The 24166-nt window shown below is 25.5% G+C and overlaps 2 protein-coding genes across 2 annotated transcripts; both read left to right on the top strand.

The window, feature by feature from the left end:
• Nucleotides 1-20: 20 nt before the first annotated feature.
• On the top strand, nucleotides 21-13333 carry LOC113548826 (transmembrane protease serine 9-like). Its single transcript, XM_026949908.1, is given in 15 exon segments — nucleotides 21-240; nucleotides 1137-1213; nucleotides 2798-2998; nucleotides 3141-3288; nucleotides 3452-3618; nucleotides 3953-4066; nucleotides 4526-4674; nucleotides 4749-4899; nucleotides 10344-10493; nucleotides 10596-10743; nucleotides 11377-11461; nucleotides 11464-11545; nucleotides 11819-11920; nucleotides 12158-12306; nucleotides 13184-13333. Coding segments are annotated over 14 exon segments (1866 nt in total). The 5' UTR covers nucleotides 21-240; nucleotides 1137-1143.
• Nucleotides 13334-19422: 6089 nt separating this feature from the next.
• LOC113550545 (venom protease-like) lies at nucleotides 19423-22667 on the top strand. The gene is made up of 7 exons (XM_026952459.1): nucleotides 19423-19565; nucleotides 19634-19822; nucleotides 19902-20044; nucleotides 20537-20649; nucleotides 20902-21161; nucleotides 21790-21956; nucleotides 22470-22667. The coding sequence occupies exons 1-7, from the start codon at nucleotides 19490-19492 to the stop codon at nucleotides 22644-22646; spliced, it is 1125 nt and encodes a 374-aa protein (XP_026808260.1). The 5' UTR covers nucleotides 19423-19489; the 3' UTR covers nucleotides 22647-22667.
• The last annotated feature ends 1499 nt before the right edge of the window (nucleotides 22668-24166 follow it).

The following is a 24166-nucleotide window of genomic DNA, read 5'->3' as shown; positions in this document are numbered from 1 at the left end:
TCACATAGGTACACGGCTTCGCTAATACCTGTTCACAATAATGGTCTGCTTGTGTGTCATAACATTTCAAACAATATTCTTCCGAGTTATTATACTCACTGATAATTTGTAATAATATTCTTCTTTGATATATTATGTAGTCTTTTTACTTTGCTGATAACAGATTTAAGTGATTTAACGCTCATCAAGAATTCTACATATATAAACGTCGACATCAACAAAGAACAAAAAACTATACAGGTATCTTATATTCTTATTTATAGTGCATCCGACTTAAATATACGTTTTTATAATAATAAACCAGGTTATCGTATATGTTCGAATAAACAAAGAAAACAAAGACCTCGCAAATTGTTGTATACTTAAGTACCTATGATAAAGTCTCGTCAAATGTAGAATGATAATTCAAGCATAAAGTTATAAAATTTAAAATAATACTTTATAGTCAAATGTTACCTATTAAATTTAACACTTTCATCAGTTGTTAATTATTTATATTATTTAGTATAAAAATTGATTGAAAACGTATGTTGACAAAATCCTATACTATAACAATATAACATATTTTATATTTATTGGAAAAAAAAATGAAACTGAAAATTATTAGTTAATAGTTGAAAGACTGATTTAAACATTATTCATAGAGTTATATTGGTGGTTTATTATAAACATCAGAAAAAGTGTTTCGAAATTTAAATTTTCTATAAATAGTAAATTGCTCAACATCATATTATCCGTGATAAAATAGATAGATAGTATGATCACAGCATTTTGATATACGCACTCACAATTTAAATATTTTTTTCACGCAATATTTTTAGTCTATATCTCCACTTATTGTTGGATAATAACAATATTTTATATATTTTTATAAAAAGAACAATATCTACCAATCAAAAATGGTGAATTATGGCATTTATCATATGTAGAGGAGATGCGCATAGTAATCAATTATTATAAAGCATAACCTATGGTAATATTATATACTTCCCTATCTATACTTGTTAATACAATTATGTGATGATGTTTACATTTCTATATAGAAATTGGGAAACTACTGTATACATATATATATAATCATAACTATTTGGGTTATAATATTCAAACTTTATCATATGAATAATTATTATTTACAGTTTCAACATGAGAAAAGAACTATATTTTATTTTTGTCACCCTTATGGTCGGGATGATAACGTCTCTCCCCTATGATGGTGAGTAAAATATTATGTGGCATTTGAAAAATTTATGAAATATAAAACTATATATTTTTTTATTATTTTAAAATATAGGAATAATATTTTTAATAATGTTCTATTTTTATTAAAATAAGTTATTATTTAGTGATTATTTTCTGCTAACATTTTAAAAACATGTGCAATATTTTATATCGTATAATAATATATCTCTTAATTTTAATATTTGTAATAAGAATATTTAGTTTTTTTTATAATGTTATCCTACAGGTTATAATATAATATAAGGAATTATTATAAATTAACATAATGTTTAACAATACATATTAAAATACAATTTTCGTTATTGTTATATCACGTATACATAATACACAATATAATAAAATATATAATGTAATAAAACAAGTAATAAAATCATAATAGGTTGAAACAAATAATTCTCATTAATAAACTAATATTTAAAATGAATTTTACTTTATTTTTGGTTAACAGTCGATCGGCACTTAAGTATTTCTGGATAACTATAACGACAGTTCCAATAATCACATTTACCATTATAATTAGTAAACAAATCATATCATCAACCAGGTAATCAACTAAGAATATTAAATTACCTATTGGTTAATATTGAATAATTATCACAAAAATCTGAAAAGTTTAGAAAAAACGAGAATGTTTACACTATGTAATTTTTGTATAATTCAAAAACAAATAACTGTAGATACATGAAATTTTTACCAAAAGTATATATTAACTTATCTTAAAAATATGAAATAGTTTAATTTCGAAAAAAAAACGTTGTCTATTTTCAACCTATTTATAGGTTCAATTTTAAAATGTTCCATTATATTAAGTTTTTTTCTATGAATATCAATTGGTAATAAAAATTACTTAATAAATTGCGCATTTAATAATTGCAAAATAATTAAATTTTATAGTCATCTTTTTTATATTCATTTAAATTTAACATTTTGAAAACTCAGAAAATTTCAAATTAATTTTAGTAAGAATTTCATAAAAATATTTCCTTTTTTGTCTATTATTTGAAATGTTAAGATTACTTATATGTAGTTCTAATAAAAAAAAAGTTTATCGCAATTCCATATTATTTTTTTTTTATAAGTTCAAAATTTTATGACATAAGATATTCACCAGAACAATTCATAGAAACGTCCCCCACTATGGGTAATGTAATTTTGATAGCAAAAATTAATTCTTCCAAAATGTATGTATAGATATGTGGTAAAGCATGCTATTAACGTTATAATTCAAACCTATTTATGATATTATGTATACAAAACCTTTTCTGCCACAAAATTAAAATTTTATAAAATGGACAGAAATATGTTTAAACACGTTTATCCTATAGCACTTTTCTAGTAAGAATAATTATTTTTTTTTACAATAATAGCACACGCCATACTTTGAATATGCTATCATAGTTTTGAAAAACGTACAATACTACTGAAAAATCCTGAAAAATTATCACAAATAAATAATAATATTTACTATCAATAATATTTTATACTGTAGATACATATAATCATAAAATGTTCAGTAATCAGTTTCAATTCTATAAATTTTGTTTTTTTTTTTTATTAGGAATCATCATATTTACAGATTCAATTGTATCAATAAGTCAAGTAAAATTAACTCCTTCCGATTTAGAGTTTGCATCAAAGAATAACAATTTGACAAAAGAAAAAGATGAGGATCGTGCGTCTAAATTGCCAACACAAGCCATGTGTGGCCAAAGAAAAACCCCAAGCTTTCGAATACTTGGAGGAAGTGAATCCCGATTGGGTAAGAATTTATTCATAACACCATAACCATACATTTTAAATAAATTAAATTTATGTATTATATTGATGTACTATGTTATATAATGTAAAACAATGTAATAAAAAATATATTATCTAATCATTATTTCTATTGAAAAATCCAGGTGCTTGGCCATGGATGGTAGTCCTAGGATACAAAAATGCAGATCAAAACAAAAGTTCTATTGAATGGTTATGTGGTGGTACATTAATTTCTAACACACATGTCTTAACTGCCGCCACATGCGCCACCAAAACTGGGAAAAAAGTTTTGTAAGTAAATAATATTAAATCGAATTAGTTAACAATTGTCAACTGCTGTTCATATGTATTTTAAATCATAATTTAAAAATATAATGTACTGGCCATAACATTTATGAGGAACCAAAGGAACTAAGGATTACCTTTTTAAAATTAATTATTTAATTCGTTGCAGAACTGTGGCACGCTTAGGCGAGTTAGATTTGGATCACATGATCAATGACGGGGCAAAACCATTAGATATTCTGATCGAACGTATTATATACCATGAGGGGTACGACACACAAAAATACACCAATAACATTGCATTGCTGGTGTTAAAAAATAGTGTTACTTTTAACGGTGAGCTTAGAATTAATATTATCATCATATAACATATCTACTCGTATATCTATATTGTAGGGTACTTCCTGTTAGTCATAAGATAGGTGTTTATAACCATGGTTAAAGTCTATCTATTATGCTATAGAAGATTTATTTGTCTCTATATTAGTATTAGCATGAAGTTAGTTTATCATTCATAAACTATCATAATACACACGTTGAATAAAATAGTACGTACCTAGGTAGCAAATGCTTTAATGAGTTTAAAGCGTATCTTCGTCATAGTATTTATTGAAAAATGTATATTTTAGGTATTATCTATTAACTATTAAACATTAATTAATTTTTGCAGAAATGATCCAACCGATTTGCTTACCAGCATCACTTGATATGAAAAAGGTTGAAAAGTCACACAATATGCCATTTATTGCAGGCTGGGGAAGTATCAATGCTTCACCTCAAAACAGTAATAAAAATATTATATTATTCATAGAACTCCATAAAAACAGTCAAATATAGTTAGGTATTTACTATTATTATTTGTTATCAGTAGTAAATATAGTATTTGAGCATTTATACATTTTAAGTAATTCATCAACTTAAAAAAAAAAAAAAAAATGTCTTTAAAACTCTTTATCTTTATTAGATTATTTAATTAACCAGTTTACCTAGTTTTTTATTGAAACATATTTTATTAACATTATACTTTAATTATGGAAGACACGCATTTCGCAAAAATGAATCGATTGCTATCAATAAAAATGTATGATAATATTAATAATTAAAGGTGGTTAATCAAATTAGAAATTCCTAATTACATTACAATTAAGTTTAATAAGTGAGTTATTTACATTATAGATGTCGGGCAATGAAAGATTTCAATGTTTTCGTAATACTTGTAAAAATAAGTATTAATTATATTTAGATGAGATGAGTTCGACGTCTTTAATGGAAGTTCAAATACCAATTTCGAATTTAACAGCATGCAAACAGACATATGCAACTTATAAAACCGTAATCGATGATAAGGTGATATGTGCTGGTTATCCAAAAGGAGGAAAAGACTCTTGTCGGGTATTAATTTTATTTTTTTTTTAACCTAAAAAAAAAAAGTTGTTAAATAATATTTTTATTTCATTTTGAATCAGGGCGATTCCGGAGGTCCATTAATGTGGTCGAACAGAAAACAGTTTTATTTGATTGGCATTGTTTCTTATGGTTTTAAGGAATGCGGGCATCCGGGTTATCCGGGCGTCTACACAAAAGTGACATCTTACATGGATTGGATATTAGATAATATAAACAACTGATGCACTTAAACTCTTTTTACTTTAATATTAACGGTAATTTGCAGTAAACTGTAAATCTAATAATGATTTAATCGATTTATTAATTCATAGAAATTATACGAGCACTTATGTATTTTATTTAAGTCACAGTTCATTATTTTATAGATAATTAATATGTTAATATCTAAATAGCTTTTGTTACATAATTTTTGTATTCCATCGCCGTTGGCGTGATTAATATAGGTACTCAATGAAATACATTATATTGTCAAATTACATAAAAACAAAACACCGATAACGGACTTCGTATCTTTTATGATTATGAATATCTTCGTTGATCTTTAAAAAAATTATATTTTATACGTTTCATTAATTAATGAATATTTAACACGCGTCTAGATGATTGTTCTTGATGATATATTTATTTATATAAACTTGATATGTTAAATATAACAGTATAAAATTGTAATTTATTTAGTATACATTATATTTTGTATTTCTCACAATATTATATGATTTTCGTCTCTTTTGCATTTTAAGTGAATACGGTAAATATATGTCAAAAAAATTACTAATTAAATAATTGGACAGGGCCATTGTTTGCGGTCCACATATGAAAACACTTGTGTACCTACTGCTATAACTTAAATTAGTATGTATATATTAATACATAAATATTTACAATCTTGATTTAAATTTGTTTTTATAATCAGTACCTTCTGTAATTTGCACTTTTTTCAAGTTTACTACCACCGATTATTTAAAATATATTAAAACGTTTTGTACGAAATTACCCACTTGACTGTAAAAACGATTCGTTATTCGTTATTTATTTTTCTTATGGATTGAGGTAACTACACCTAAACCGATTCGACATTTAAATAAATTATGATTTATTCATGGTCAGCCCCCTCTCCCCACAGTTCTCCTCTTATAATGCATAATATTAAAAGCATTAGTATTGATCATAAAACTGGTTTGTATGGTAGGATAATATTTTAAATTAGACGTTGGTAAGTTAGATTTAAAAGGTGGATTTTATTTTAATCCAACGTACCTACATATTATATTCATACTACAAATAGGTATATCGTATATACCTTCATATACCTATAGCAGTGTTATTCAAGTGTTTAAGTCTTGACAAATAAAACGTAGATTTGTATACATTTATTACTATTTACTAAAAATCTCAATTCTGGTGATGATATTTGGATTTTGCTATTTATCATTTCAGTATGCAATAACTTAAGAGTTACACAAGGACTCTAATACAGGTTAGGTTAAACGGTTAAACCCCTAAAAAACTACATGTCTGTTAAAAAACTGTACTCGTAGTTTGCTTAAATTATGATATTTACAAGAAAAACTACACACCATGCGTAATATACTAATAAAATGATATAAGTTTCTATTAAAGTAATGTTTAATATCACAACTCATATAAGTTGTTATACAGTAGATTAAATACATTTTTACTGAAAACCCTTTATTGAAAAACTATACAGTATACTATGTGTATAAAATATAATAAAATATGTCAAATGCAAATGTTAAAAAGTACTACAAAAATTACTCATGACTAATAATTTTAAATTGCAACAAATTAACTAAACTCGTTATTCATCCCGATTAAATATCTTTTTTCGTTAAAATTTGAACATAAAAGATCTATTTAAATAAATACCCTCGTTAAAAATCCTCATAAAAAAAAAAGAACTTACGATCAACATTTTTCTTAATAGATGTAAATAATAATCCTAATTTTATATTATTTTCAACCAAAAAATAATGAAAATTTTAAAGATTTTTGTAACTTTAAAATATTTTTACTATTACATATTTGCGATATTTTGTAATAATTACCTATCACTACTAAACTTATAAATGTTTTGACCAACTGTTTTCCTGATTATTTTGAAAACACTAAGAGATAATATATAGACTGATACATAATATAATTTTATATTTATCGAATATATTTAAATGCTCAAAAACAATTATTTTTAGCTACTAAACTACTAAAATGCAGTAATACATATGAAAATTTACGATGTATTTAAAATCAATTTTATGGAGTATAAGAACAAAATAACTTGACATTGAGCATTAAAAATAATAAAAAATAAAAAACAAACATTTTTTTCTAAAATATAATTTATACTAAAATTTCAGTGTACCTACACTTGTGTTTTCGACGCAAATTACGTCATCGAAATATTTACATAGTTTAAATTTGATTCTGTAATTGATTTATTATTACTCCCCTCTTTAATCAATTGGATCCAAAAATGTTTTTAACATTAATTTTGAGTTTTATTGTCAAAAACAAATCACCCCTCCAAATAAGCAACACACAGTAATAACCAATGGCAAATTGTGGTATTTGAGGTTGGAAAAAAATATCAAAATCTGTTCTCCATACCATAAAACTAGTCTATAATAGACAATAAAAAGATAATGAAATAGCCAATATTGAAGTTTTCATAAAAAAAAAACTCTAGAGTGCGACACTATATTGAATCTTAGGGTGGCCATATTAGACACCTTTCCCCTACCTACACTTGTGTTTTCAATGCCAATGAGTTCATCATAATACAAATTTTTTACAAATTTTAAACATGATTTAGTAATTGCTCAATTATTACTCCCCTCTATAACACTCAGATACTGTAATGTTTTAAACATTGTCAGTGTTTTTTACCGACGAAAACAAATTTCCCCTCTAAAAAAAAATTATCATGCTGTATATTCACATACACAAAAAATCAACGGTCAATAATAATATTCAAGGATGGGGGAAAAAAATATCAAAAAGCTGTACTCCATACCTTAGTGAAACTCGATGGTAGCTCGTTACTTACAATAATAATAATTATTACGTTTTTTAAATTTGTTTTTGCTTTGTATTGTTACAGTGGCAACGCATATTTTACATCTAGTAGGTACTACATCAGAAATACGATCATCAATACTGGTCTCGTATGAAAAGGAACGAAATACGTATTTATATTTTACCTAAATAATGGTTATAATAATCTGTTTTTATTATTAGTTGTTTTACATTTTAAAATTAAAGGTATTTAGTTGATATTATTATTATGTGTGTTGAAACAAAATATACGTTCCTCTAATATAAATGTATTTTAGACATAACTCTAAAATCATAATAGTTATCATTACCATAAATGTTAGCAGATTTGTATTATTTAGTTTTATTTGGTATAAAATTGAAATGAATATTTTACATTTTGTTTCGTATTGGCTATTGTAATACGATATGCTCTTAGTTCCTTCTGTATTCTTTAAATTTGTTCAGTTTAATTTAGCTAATTAATAAAATTTTAAATAGTATTCATCAAAACCACTCACATGATAATTCAACAATTCAAAACTCTAGTTTGGGTATATTATTGTTATTATTTAACCATTTAAGTATTTTAGTATTATCACTCCGTATTTGAATTTATTGTTTATTTCACTTGAAGCTTACAGTAAGTTATCGTTCAAACATCACAATCAAGTTTAAAAGGTGTGTGTATCTTGAGTATTTATTAAATAAATAGATTTTTTTTTTATATAACAATAATATAAACTTTGAATCATTGCATATAAAATCATGTAAATATGTTGTGCATAAAATCTATAATCACAGCTTCAAATAATAATAGGTAGTTATATATAGTAGTAAATAGTCTTCAATATATAATTATTAATTAATTATACTATATATTAACTATGTGAAATTAACATAGGCATATAACTTATAAGTACCAAAATAACTATAATAATAGCCATTTGTTGTAAAAGTTTAATTTTCAGTTTGAACACAAAAAACTAACTGACCAATTATGGAGTTATGATGAGGGTCAGTGGCTAAAGTAAGTGACAACTAGAATAATTTATAACCCCCTAAGAAAAATACCTAAATACGTTTCTGCTAAAAATACTGTACATTTTTCTATTATTATGATATTATATTAAGGCAAACCATGTAATTTTGTTTTTTCTTAAAATTATGTTCAAATATAATGAGAATTTAAGTAAATCTAAATTACAATTACATAGCTATCTTGTTTTATCACGTATATATTCAGATATTATATTATATTGGCATTTGTGAGAGTAATATGTGTATGTGTCATGCTGTTTATGCCATTCAAAATAATACAATTTTTTTTACTTTCAGTATTACGTTCAGATATCAATATGAGAAAAGAACAATATTTTATAATCACAACCCTTATTGTCGGAATTATAACTGCTCTTCCTAAAGATAGTGAATAACTCATAAGTCTTATACTTTGGAAAAGGTATAAAACCTCAATAGTTTCTCTTTTAGTTTTAGCTTTCAACCCAAATATTAGTTAACAATTTGACTTTTATCCGTGTTTCTATATATATTTGGTATATTCTTAGATTGTTAGAATATACTAACTCTCGCATTTTTTATTATTTGACTAATGGGACTTATACATAATAAAATTACCTATCAATCATATCTCCTATTACTACGATATTAGTATTTTTTGAACTCAGCAGACAGCACGTATTATTGATCAGTGATAAATGATCACATTCTTGTACTCGTATTGTCCTTTATTATTATTTATTTGCGTATCTTGTTTTTTTATCCAACTTCTTTTATTAATTGTTTCCAGCACTCAGTGCATAGAGCATCTACAATTTATTCTGCTTGCTTATACTGTGACCAAGTTGCCATCTCTTATAACACAACACTCATATATAACATAAATATTTTGTATTTATTTTCTAATTTTTAAAATTTGAGGAATATAATTTTCGTTTCTAGGAATGATTTTGTATCTTTTTCAAATATGTTTCCTTTAAGCCAAATATGTAAATTAAGTACTTGATTTTAATCTTTTTTTATTGATCTATTGACTTATTGAAATAAAAATATTTTAATTGTTAAAAATGTAAAACTCATCAAACACCATTAGTGTAAAATAATTAAATAAATTACTCTATATCTTATAATTTATATTAATCTTATTATCTATAAGATAAAGTTGTCAATTTTCCAATTGATTTTTCATATTAGTTGTTTTTTTGTCCAACTTATTTTATTTATTATCTAGGAATGATTTTATTTCTTTTTTCAATATGTTTTTTTCAAGACAAAATATATAGACTAATTACTTAATTTTAATTTATTTTTATTGGTATAGTGACTCAAATACAAAAATACTATATTTCTCAAAAATTTAGAACTCATCAAACACCATTTGCGTAAAATAAATAAATACAACTCTTAGTTGTCAATTTTCCAATTGATTTTTGTCGTTTTTCCAGATCAACTCTATAGTATTGTCTTTGGGTCATTATATTATTAAATTTCTAATAACTTTTAAACCCCGATACTTGACTATGTCACAAAATTATATAAGCTTTAGTTGGCTAATTATCAATATTTTATTTATAATCTATTAGAGATTGTGTTTGCGATTGATTCACCAAAAATACTGAATAAATCGCATGAGGACATATCATATGTTGCATCTAAGTTACCATCACAAGATACATGTGGTAAAAGAAAGGCACCAAGCTTTCGAATAGTTGGAGGAAGTGATTCAGATTTAGGTTGGATACATTTATTTTTTATTTTTGAAGTATTTGTATTCATTCGGGTATTAAAAAATGAAAAAAACAAATGAATTATCTTAAATATTTACAATCGTACAGGTGTTTGGCCATGGATGGTAGCTCTCGGATACAAGGATAAAGATGATGTAAATGATTCTATAAAATGGACTTGTGGTGGTACATTAATATCTAACAAGCACGTATTAAGTATCGCCCGTTGTCTGGATAATATAGGGAGAAGTTTATTGTAAGTAAATCACGTTTAACATGTCAAAGAAAGCTTATTTTTTAAGCAACAGACATTTGGATAATTTCTAGTTACGTTTACAGCTATATAGGTACAATAGGCCAAAAAAATATATTTAATCAAACAATTTAACTGATCTTTAATTACTTTTGAAGTCGATGTTTGTAATTTAATCTTCGTAGAATATTATGGGATTGATAATTTTTTATTTAGAAGAGGAACACATTATTTAGGTCTTACCTACTGGACTCTGATTTTATAATATCCTACTTTAAATATTGACTGAAAAATACTTAAAAATATTTACCTAGTTATTATATATTTTCTACTTATAGGGTTTTGAAAAATTGAATGTGATAAATTTGGAAAATGTAACTAGTTCAAATGTCATAAACTTTCTAGTAAAATATAAAAAGCATTTTTGAAATCGAATTGTTCATAAGAGTTTTTTTCTATTAAATAAATTTATATGCTAGAAACGCTTCAGTTTAGCCCAGACACCATTAAGTAATATTTGTCAATAGTTCGGTACTCTCTTTCTCTTCATATGTATTTTAATAATAAATAACATTTAGTTGTTAAAACATTTACGAGGAGTTTTTCATAAAAAACTAATTTTTAAATTTGTTACAGGACAGTTGCACGCTTAAGTGACTTGAATTTGAATTCCACAATCGATGATGGGGTAACCCCATTGGATGTTCCAATCGAACGTGTTATATACAACATAAAGAATACAACAAAAAATCTTATACCAATGACATCGGATTAGTGGTATTGAAAAATGATATTACTTTTACCAGTAAGTGTTTTTAGCACTTTTCATCGGAATATTTTATCATACTTTATATTACAAACCATTGTTTTATTTTTATATATTAAAATACTTCTTTTATATCGTTGTCTGCGTTTATTATTGGTTAGACTATTTCAAAAATATATTTTTCTTACTATACCATTATTATTAGGATACGTTTAATAATGCCATTGAAAAAGATACACAATGTGTTTAAAAAAAAATGCATTGATTATTTTTTAAAAGATTTGATGTTTATTTTTTTTTTTTTTTAACTAGCATTTATCCAACCAATATGTTTGCCATTATCACCAGATATGAAAAACATCGATATGGGAAATAATTTGCCTTTTATTACTGGATGGGGAAAAACTGATACAGGTAAATTTATTATTTATTTGCCATAGAATAATAAATTATCAACTTCATTTCAAAAATTATAATATACTAAATTAAATATGTTTATAATCGTTCTTATTTTTTTTACTAATTATAGATTCCAATGATTATTATTATCGATATTAAAATCTTACTAAATAGATTGAATGTCTGTCAACCTAATAAATGTTTGAGAAAATATTTCGTAGTATTTGAAAAATAATTATTAGTATTATTTAGTTGAAGAAACGTCTTCATCTTTAAAGGAAGTTCGAGTTCCAATCATAGACAACGAGTATTGTCAATGGATGATTTATAGAGATGTTAAAGGAGTAGTTATCGATGACAGAAAATTGTGTGCTGGAAAACAAAGAAAAAATGCATGTCAGGTATTTAGTAATTTTTTATTTTAATTTTATTTAAAAAATGGAAAATTAGGTTACCACTTTGCTGCATATTAGAAGTTAAAATGTATATCTTACCCTTGTGTGGGTCACTGCTGTGTATTTATTCATATAATAAATCATTTCTACTAAAAACGAATTAGGAGTAAAGATCCGATGTTGATATCATTTGTTCTTCGATGAAATATCCTAATTTTTCCAAATTTGAACTGAATATTAAAAAAGACTAGCAAGTGATGGGTATTGCGCTACTGTATTCTAGAAATCGAAAATAGGTCACTATAATGGATGTGTTAAATTTGAATGCAATGACAAGTATCATAATATACGAAAAATCATTCTGAACGGACTTGATTTTTCAGTCTGCGATAATTAGTAGGATATATTATATTATTACCTATATTTAAATTGTGATATATCGTTATTTCACGCGATTTCGTAAAAAATTAAATTTAATAGGCTCATAAAAATGTTTCTATATTGACGTTAGAATTTTTTTTTTATAGTTATTTGAATATAAAGTTATGGAAAACCTTTATTAGGTATTACAGTTTTATCTTATTTTATCTTTTAACCTTACATATAAATAAAAAAAAATGTCATGAATTTTCAACTTCAAAGTTCCTTGTAAATGTTCACGATTTTGACATATTTCGTAAACATTTGAACTTTAAATGCTTATCAACAAAAAATGTGACGTGTATAGGAAATCAATTTTATTCACATTTATTTATATAAATATGTTTTTAAACATTCTAAAATCAATATATTAATCAAAGCAATGATTTAAAAAAATATATTTAATTCATAGATAGCAAATCCAATAAAAGTATATTATTACATTTTATTTTCAATGTTTCAGGGTGATTCCGGAGGTCCGTTGATGTGGTTGAAGGAAAAACAATTTTATTTGATAGGCATTTCTTCTTTTGGTCGCTTATTTTGTGATGAAAGTCCAAGCGTGTATACTAAAGTGTCTTCTTATATTGATTGGATTTTAGAGAATATATAAATTTTAATACAAACAATTAATAAACTGTTTTCGATATTAATATTCTTTTGTATACAACTATAATATGATTTGTTCAATTTATTAATCCATATGAATTATGCAATTATTATTCAATTGTATTCTCTAGTATAAATCATATTTCATCGCTATGATCAAACTGAAACATTTATTGTCCTACAGAGGCGTATTCAGATTTTTTTTAGGAGGCACACACTGTTTACAATTTTACCATATACAATACCTACTGCCAACAAGAAAATAAACCAAATATTTAATGTTTTTAATGCAAATAATTTATTTATTTTAAATCAGTCATTAATACTTAATATATATGTACATATAAATAAATTGTAATTTAAATATTTAATAACAAAAACGGACAATGTTTTAGTCCATACAAAATTATAAGTAAAAGAAAACAGTAAAAATTATATAAAATTATTTTGACCAATCTGCGAGTAGCAATTTGGTGCTTTTTTTTGCAAAATCCTCAACGATATCAGTTTCTGAATAACGATCCGTTATTCGTTATTTATTTTTCTTATGGATTGAGGTAACTACACCTAAACCGATTCGACATTTAAATAAATTATGATTTAGTCATGTTCAGCCCCCTCTCCCCACAGTTCTCCTCTTATAATGCATAATATTAAAGGCATTAGTATTGATCATAAAACTGGTTTGTATGGTAGGATAATATTTTAAATTAGACGTTGGTAAGTTAGATTTAAAAGGTGGATTTTATTTTAATCCAACGTACCTACATATTATATTCATACTACAAATAGGTATATCGTATATACCTTCATATACCTATAGCAGTGTTAATCAAGTGTTTAAGTCTTGACAAATAAAACGTATATTTGTATACATTTATTATTATATACTAAAAATCTCAATTTTGGTAATGATATTTGGATCAACTATTTATCATTTAAATATTTAATAACTTAAGAGTTACACAAGGACTGTAATATAGGTTAGGTCAAACCCCTAAAAAACTACATGTCTGTTAAAAAACTATACTCGTAGCTTACTAAAATTATGATATTAACAAAAAAAACTATACATTAGCGCGTAATTTACTAAAATAATCATATACATTTCTATTAAAGTAATTAATGGTTAATATCATAACTCATATAGATAATACAGTAAATTAAATTAATTTTTACTGAAAATGCTTCCTTGAAAAATTATGCAGTATTCTATGTGAATAAAATATAATGAAATACGTCAAATGCAAATTTTTACAAATTAGGTACTACAAAAAACAAGGCTGGACATTAACGAGTTAAAAATTAAAATTAAATGAAAACGTTAAGTTAATTAACTCGTTACTTTTTTTTCAAATTAACTTTTAACTTAATAAGTTACGTTTTTTTTAGATTAACGTGTTCATTTCAAGTTAATTTTATACAAAAGTATGTAAATTAGGTTAATTTTAGAAAAACACAGTTTTTGATAGCTAATTGGTACTAAGATGTATCATTTTAAATTTTCCTGGTAATTTTCTTGAGTGTAAGGAAAAACTATCTAATTAACAAGATTATGTGTCTGGAATTTATTATTTTTGCAAATTGGAAAATTTTAACTTTAATCTAAGTATTGTTACTTTTTTTTAAAAATTAACTTTTAACTTAACGAATTAATGAAAAAAATATGAATAACTTTTAACTTAATTTAACTCGATTCTTTTTTAAAATAACTTAACTTAACGAGTTAAAAAAAATCGTTAACTTGCCCAGCCTTGACAAAAAGTACTCATGGCTAATAATTTTAAATTACAGCAAATTAACTAAACTCATTATTCATCCCGATAAAATATCTTTTTATGTCTAAATTTAAACATAAATTATCTATTTCAAAAAAAAAAACCTATTAAACAGACCCATAAAATAAAAGGGAATTTTTGATCATTATTTTTCTTAATAAATGTAAATACAATACCCACAGTGAAAAATTATTCTAGGAACCTTATAGTTCCCAATTAAAATTTTTTATGATTACCAACCAAAAAAAAATGTTGAAGATTTTGAAGATTTTTGTTAACTTTAAAATAGTTTTAGTATTATGTTTTTGAGGTATTTTGTAATATTTATCTAATATATAAACTTCTAAATGTTTTGCACCAACTAAAACACACTTATATAGAAAAAAAAACAAATGACTGTTAATGATGTCTAAGTATTATCATCACATCTTATACAGAAAACAGTAATATAAACATAAAGTTAAATATAAGTTCATTAATAAAATTTTAAGTTTTTCAAATTTAATTTCCTTGATAAATTTCACTAAAGTATTATCAAATTTAATGTCAAATATTTACACCATTAAAATATCCCAGTTTTACTTATTTAAAGATGGTATATCTTAATGAGTTAATTTTTTTTTCCTGATTACTTTTAAAAACGCTAAAAGATATCATTGTTGACTTATTATTAAATCTAAATAGACAAGAAATCAGCTCAGAGCGATAATATGCTTTTTTTTTATTATACAAAACTTAAAAATATACAGAAAAAAAATGTTCTGCTACAATACGAAAATTGGCGATATATTAAAAACCAATTTTATCGAATATAAGAACTAAATATCTTGACATTAAGCATTAACAATAATAAATTAAAATTTTTTTTCTAAAATATAATTAATATTAAATTTCCACTGTACCTACACTCGTGTTTTCGACGCAAATGACGTCGTTGTAATATTTACATAGTTTAAACATGATTCTGTAATTGGTTTCATATTACTCCCTTTAACCAATCCGATCCAATAATGTTATAAATATCAATTTTGAGTTTTATTGACAAAACAAATCAGCAACAAACAGGAATAACCAATGACGAATGAAGATGGAAAAAAATATCACAGTGAAACTCAATGGTACCCTGTTACCTACAATGATAATAATTATTACATTATTAAAATTTCTATTTGGTTCGTATTGCTACAGTGGTAACACGTTTTTACATCTAGTATGTACTAAATCAGAAATACGATCCTTAATACTGGACACGTACGAAAAGGAACGAAAAAGGTATTTCTAATTTACATAAATAGTTTTATTATCTATTATTACTTATTATTAGTCGTTGTACCTACATTTTAAAATTTAAAGGTATTCAGTTGCTATTCTTCTATGTGTTGAAACAAAATATATGTACCACTAATATAAATTTATTTCAGACAGAACTCTCAAATCATACTAATTACCATTACAATAAATGTTAACAGATTAATTATATTTTTTAGTTTTATTTGGTATAAAATTGAACTGAATAATTTAAATTTTGTTTCGTATTGACTATTATAATACGATATGCTCTTAGTACCTTCTGTATTCTATACTATTGTTCAGTTTAATTTCGCTAATTATTTATATTTTAAATAGTATTCATCAGAACCATTCACATGATTATTTAACAATCTATGGTCCTAACATTCATTATTCATTTTTCACGGTGTTTAAGGTAAGTACTCCTAAACCGATTCGTCCACGGCAAAGTTACTTAATACGCAACAACTTAAACTGTTAACTGAAATCTATAAAAAGTGTATATCTCGTTTTATTGATGAAACGTGTGAAACAACATTATAAAAATTTGATGACAATTTTAAGTTTTTAATTTTTAATTTTGTTTATGCGTTTCACTAAAATATCTAGTTTTTCTTTAATTTATTTTTTTTAGTTATTTTCCGGTTATTATGAAAAATACTAAAATTATAAACGTTTTACCTATGTAAAAGTACTAAATAGATTTATCAATTAGTCCAAAAATCACTCTCAAAGTTGAAAATTAGATTATTACTCCTACTTATTTTCGCGTATATAGACAATCGAATTTATTCACATCTGTCGTAATAAATATATTAATTGTATACATTTTTTAATCATTTTATTCGTCAAATCAATGATTTTAAAAAAATTGTAAAGTTCATAGATAATAAATGCAATAAAAATATATTATTACATTTTATTTTCAATGTTTCAGGGTGATGCCGAAAGTCCGTTAATGTGGTTGAAGAAAAAACAATTTTATTTGATAGGCATTTCTTCTTATGGTAATGTAATTTGTGGAAACAATCCAAGCATGTATACCAACGTGCCTTCTTATATTGATTAGATTTTAGAAAATATATTAATTTTAGTACAAACAATTAATAAACTGTATTTTATTTTGATTTTGATATTAATAACATTTGTATACAACTATAATAATATGATTTGTTCAATTTATTAATCCATATGAATTATACAGTTATTATTCAATGGTATTCTTATGTATTAATCATATTTCATCGCTGTGATTAAACTAAAAGAAATTATATATATGTTACGGGCAAAGTAGGAAATCCGAACATTTTGGGCAATGTAATAATGATTATTTTAATACTCGGATTGTACGTACATTGCCCGGATTCAAGTGGGCAAAGTAAATTAAATACAGCGCACAGCACATATTTATATCGAATGGCATTTATACATAACAATAACACTAGAAAACTATACTTAAATATTTTATTCGTATGTGACACTTGTAACCGATAATACAAATCGATTCGTAATCTTAACCACAAAGTGATCGCATAGTACCTATACATTGCGCAAACACTCTTGCTATTCACGATAGGCAAAGAGGTGTTTATCCAGGCTAATGTGTTACCACCAGTACACATTTCTTTAAGAGATGAAGTAGCAAGAAAACTTCTTAATTGGGTAGTCAAGACTCAAGAGTATGATAGGTGTACTTGCAATACATTATGTAAGACTAACCAGTGTAAATGTAAAAAATCTGGTCAACTTACAAGTGCCACAGTAGTGATGTATGTCGTAATAAATTAAGTAAAATAATGCTATCTCTATATGCTTAACATTATTTTTTTAATAATAATTAACTAAAATAATTATAATTTAATAATAAAAATATTCATTTTATCATGTCAAACCATTTTTAGATAATAATATTAACTCTTCAATTGTATGTATCTAACTAGATAGGTACCTAATAGATTTAAACCCTAATATTTGAAGCATCTATTGATGGTTTTTTTATGATTATTTAAGTACCCTGTAAGATTTTTTATGTAATTTTTAATGTATTCAATATTTAACTTACAGTGCCCAAATTGAATTGGACATTGTATATATAATGTTCGACCCCGGAAAATGTTAACTTATTCCAACTTTGCCCTTGAAAATCGGGCATTGTTGAAAAACAATATTTTTAAATATGCTTATGATGAATCGTGGTATCTCTTAAGGATATGAATATTGTCATTTTTGTGTATATGTCTCCTCTTTACCCGATACTATATTATTGTAAACTACCTAGGATCACTTTAAAAAAATCAAATCCGTTTTAGAATTGACGCATTGCATTTCATAGATACACAACAAAAAACATAAAATAACAGTGTATTTTTTTACAAAATAAAGTACTTTAAAACCAAGATAGATTTTCTCTTTAAGTAATAATATAAACGTACAGTTATAGAGAACGAAATTTTCAATAATTGTATTAGGTCTTATAGATTTTCGTCATCGATATTAATTTTCGGTACTAAAAGATCGATTTAAATAATTCTGATATATCTAGATTGCTAGGTACGTTTTTAGATGCAATAAATTAATAATTATACTACTATAATTGTTTATCTTTTTATTTTAAGTAGAACAAAATAATTATAATAACTGTCAAAAAACTCAGTATACAGCTTACGTATTATACCTACTCTATAATATATATTATGTATTACAATTATAGTTATGCGATTTCTACGGAAATGTTGTCTTAGAGCATCACATAAAGAAATCAAGGACTTCGTGTGTGTAATAAGACTATTTTCTGTTTAACACGATAATATGACAATATAGTAGCAATAAATATATTACAAAGGAGGATAATGAAAAATCCTGCGATCAACCACTTCTCCGACAATAATATGAACTAGCCAAACCGGTCTTTTCATAGAGAGAGATCCATTCGGAATAACTGACGTTTCGATTGAAAACGGCAATAAATTATACAGCATAATATTGTCTATTTTTTTTATATATATATGTATAGCCGTAAATCATTCGCATATATTTGTGATTCTCATATAGTATGATCTGTCGTTTGTGTTACCGTTTTTTCGTTTTTTGACATGTCGAAACTCGCTGTTGTATGGTGTTTGGTTTTCGCGTACACCGCCCATTCGCAATCTTGGGACAGGAACGACGGTGAGACTCACAAGTCGGAATTAATTAAATACTTACATAGGTCTTATTTCCATCGTTTATCTTTATAGACGAGCTGTGCAAAGTGATCACCAAGACCAACGGCGATTACACGTGTAAGCCAATCGACCAATGTCCGGTGGTCCTTCGTGCAGCTGAAAACCTTTCGGTGTATCCAAAGATATGCAGGTTCCTTGGACGAACACCAATTGTGTGTTGCCCGACTTCGCAAGATGTCCTCAGTAGAAATTCCACCGAAAGTGAGTGAAATATTATTATTATTTATTTATTACTATCAACAATAACATATGAATATCAAATCCCAACGATTTCGTGTAGTGTGCAGAAAATACTATTCGTTGACTACGAAAGGCGGTGGAACTATTGATGCTGGCAGTTGTCGAACGAAAAATAAGATCGACAAAAATCTTCTTACCATTGTTGGTGGGACCAAGGCAGAAGTAATGGAATTTCCTCATATGGCAAGTACCCGTGAATGTAAAAAAGTAAAATCAAATTTAAGTCAATAATTTTATCAAAATACAATTTCTCGCTAATCCGTGATACAAAATAAATATGACGTGGTAAACTCGTAACGATAAACTTGTCGTTCATTTTTGTAACAGTTCTGTGTACTTTATAAAAAAAATATTGATAAACATCGTAAGATAATATTTTTATTTTTCTAACATCTGTATAATACCATTTCAAGTGGTTGTTATTTTAAATATAATTATATATATATACTTAGGGCAATATTATCGCTACATACCTACCCTTAACTTAAAAGATTAGATATCTACTGTTTCCAAGTCTATCTATGTACTTATAGAGAATATCTATCTAAATTTTACCGAACCTAGGCATAGAGCCATCGAACGTTTGATGCCTATAGTTAGCGTAGTGCTGCCTCTAAACAATAATAAATAGAATACATGTGTAATTTTTGTATAATAATTGATATAAATATTCAGGTTCTTTTAGGATTTGGAAAGAAAATTAAAAATGTTGAATGGTCCTGTGGTGGATCGTTGATTAGTGATCGTTATGTGCTTTCAGCAGCTCATTGTTCTGAAATTGGAAAAAAGTAAGTTCTTGTTATTACTGAAAATCGACATGATTGTATTCGTTCTTTAAATGAAAACTAAATTTTGTTTGTATTATATACCTATAATCTATATATATATATATACCTACCTACTATAATTTACTACTTTATTTTTTTATTTTTTTTTATTAAATATATACGTAGATACCTATACAATATACGTATATAAATTATAAATATATTATAAAATGAATTGTAACTACACAATGTGAATGTGGTTTCTTACTTTAGAAGTCCAGTTAAATGGGCTTTGCTAGGTGACAATGACATAGGTTCCAATGAAGGTGATGCCGACCCTCAAGTTCGCGAAATTGTCCAGCGCATCTTGCATCCAAATTACAAGCCTCCGTCGATGTACAACGACATCGGTCTGTACCGATTAAACACACCAGTTCAATTTAATCGATTTATCTTACCGGTTTGCATAAACTCCGATGAACAATTAACCACTAAACAAGCAATTGCCATTGGTTGGGGAAGAACTAGTTCAGGTTTTTATATAATCTTTTTATAACTTTAAGAACATTTTGTAAACAATTTTAAATCATCTTTAAATTGTTGATACACATAACTATACAGATATAATCGATAAACCAAATATTATTTAATAATATATTGTGGACGTTAATTAGATCACATACCTACGTACTAGCATGGTTGAGAAGCTTCTAAGTGAAAATCTTAATAATTCATCATTAATAATTATTTAAAAAAACATAGGTATTCATTATCATATATACTAGCTATTTGTCTATATTTGTTACAAATAATATAATCTGGACACAATTTAACAATGTTTTTAATAGGCCTATATGGCTATATTTAAATCAATATATTTTACATAAATATCTATAATAAAATTAAGATACCTACTTTTTAGTTCCAGTTAGTGATTATTGTATGATTTCTATATTGTGCTTATCAATTTTTTTATTAGGTAGATGATTCTAATGCCACTTTTTTTATAAATTCTTAACTTTAATTGGAATCCCACAAATTTATCAGAAATAATAGATATTACTGCTCTATATTATATAATTGGTTTCATGCATTATTCTTAGACTTGTTAAAATTATTTAGTGATTTAATAATTATATTTTGTATTATTTATTTATTTAGCTGGACAAACGAGTAATGTTTTAATGAAAGTATCACTAGATTTTGTGGAACAAAATGAATGCAATCGTAGCTATTCGTCTTCTGCGAGTCCAAATTTGGAATTTGGAATAAATCCAAGCAGTCAAATTTGCGCCGGAAAAATGGAAGGTGGAAAAGATACCTGTCAAGTATGAGAATATAATTTTAATAGCTATGAATACGTACCTATTTTATAGTAAATATTAAATCTATAATTTATTATAGTTATTAAATTTAACTATTTAGATTGAAATAGTAGTCGATATTTAGGTACAAACTACTAAGTACCTATACTAGACTATAGATACCTACACGATAGGTAACTATCGTAAATTTATTTTTTCAAAATGTATATGTAAGTACCACGGTTTTTCATAGGTACTCTAAAAATTTAATGTCAAATTTTATAATATTGTACATAGTGTAACTGATTATCAATTTGACGTTATCTACACCACGAAAATATATGATCATTCTTTTTGGGCGTTTGCATATCGGTAACATTATTTTGTCATCAATATAGCGCTTCTTTTTTATTCGCAAAAGTTTAGATTACCTACTTTACATTCCATCCAAATCAAACCCTATTTGAACCTACGAACATTTTAAAATGTTGATGTTATTGATTTTGTAAATATTCTATGTATGATGTACCTATTTAGGGCGATTCAGGTGGACCGTTACAGATTGCACATCCTGAATTTGAGTGTATGTACACGCAAGTTGGTATTACGTCGTTCGGGAGACTGTGTGGTGAACCTAATGTTCCTGGCGTCTATACGAAGGTGTCCAATTACGTGTCTTGGATCAATAGCATCGTTTGGCCGACCTCTCAATGAATGTTATTAATTTGCAATTGCAGCCACTTAAAATAATGTTTATACTTTTTATATCTATCTATACTAATTTAAATAATTGTCGAAATTATCCTTTATTAACTAGTATAAGTAGTAGGTATTACAATTAACAATTTGTAAAAATATTAATGTTTACTACCTAGTATAAACCGAATGTTATTGTAATAAAATTTATTAATAAACTGGACGAAATATATACCTAATATTTAATAAGTAATAAATACTATAATTTAATACATAAATGAACACAAAAAAAGCTTAGTGCAGTGTTCAGTATTTTAGCCTATTTTATTAGCAGATAAATACCTCAAGTTAAGCTTTAGAAAATTAAGTATGTAGGTATATTTACAGGTGTACATCGAGAAACGCTTAGATGTACTTAGTTTAAAAATCGATTTCTAAATGTTAAATTATAAAATTAATAACCATTGTCCATTTTACAACACTATTACTATTGTTAAGGTACTTTTTTTCTTTCTTGACAGTAATTTATATATGACATTTGATTAGATATCTACAAGTGATGAAATCATTAAGATTATAATAATAATAATAATAATTATTATTATTACCTATTTCGTATGGCCCTAAATACCTAATATAACTTTCACAATTTGACATAACACAGAAGGTATGGAGTTTTAAAAAATACAGTAAATAGATAAAAGTTTAAATTTAAAAATAATGCCTAACTACTACTAAGCTGTTGAAAACTAAATGTGGAGAATATTGAGAGCATGCAGTGTCAGTAGTATGTTACTTCATATTACCTGCTGATTTATACATTGTCTATAACTGTCTATTGTCTACCTCTACAGTTAAAAATAGAATAAAATAATGCTAACAAGAAATAGATAAAAATAACATGTAAAGCGTACTCTATAGTTTAAATATAGATTATAAATTTAACGGAATGTTAAGAAAAGTTATTTAACATAAAAATTATATTTCCATAAAAAGAAAATCGTATATGATAACGCCATCTAGCGGTTTACTTTAGTGATAATTAAGATCAGCAAGTCATTACTAAACAATGTGTTATTTAAAATGAATCAAATACTTTTTGTTTATAAGAAGAAAACTTAAAAATTGAATATAAGTTATTCTTAAAGCAATGTAAAAATAATAATTTATATTTCGTTAAAAAAATTATTCATAGAAATTTGACTTAATCTTGTATATTAATATTTACTACATATTATGAAATTTTTAGTATCTAGATTAATTTTAAGTTATTTGTATCACAAACATAATTTCCAATTGATTTCTGTATAATGTTGTAATGGTGTGAACAATGGTGTGTTTACACCACTAGGCCGGGCCCAATTTTTATTTGACTTTTAAACTGTGGGTTTTTTTTATCACAAATAAAAATGTTGTTACTAATTATTATTATTGAATATTATTATCATACCACGTTCCATATGATAATTAATCTTCCCTAATAGTTATAATTATAAACACACTATACACTACAGAATAAAACGGGCCTACCCAATTAG

The sequence above is a fragment of the Rhopalosiphum maidis genome, chromosome 4, assembly GCF_003676215.2.
Source record: "Rhopalosiphum maidis isolate BTI-1 chromosome 4, ASM367621v3, whole genome shotgun sequence".
NCBI lineage: Eukaryota > Metazoa > Arthropoda > Insecta > Hemiptera > Aphididae > Rhopalosiphum > Rhopalosiphum maidis.
This window is presented reverse-complemented; position numbering and strand designations above follow the sequence as displayed.

Excerpts from the sequence above, each read along its gene's own strand:
- LOC113550545 (XM_026952459.1), top strand. The coding sequence starts at position 19,490 with ATGTCGAAACTCGCTGTTGTATGGTGTTTGGTTTTCGCGTACACCGCC. Across the intron at positions 19,823-19,901 it reads CAGTAGAAATTCCACCGAAA|TGTGCAGAAAATACTATTCG; the intron begins GTGAGTGAAATA and ends GATTTCGTGTAG. Across the intron at positions 21,957-22,469 it reads GTGGAAAAGATACCTGTCAA|GGCGATTCAGGTGGACCGTT; the intron begins GTATGAGAATAT and ends GTACCTATTTAG.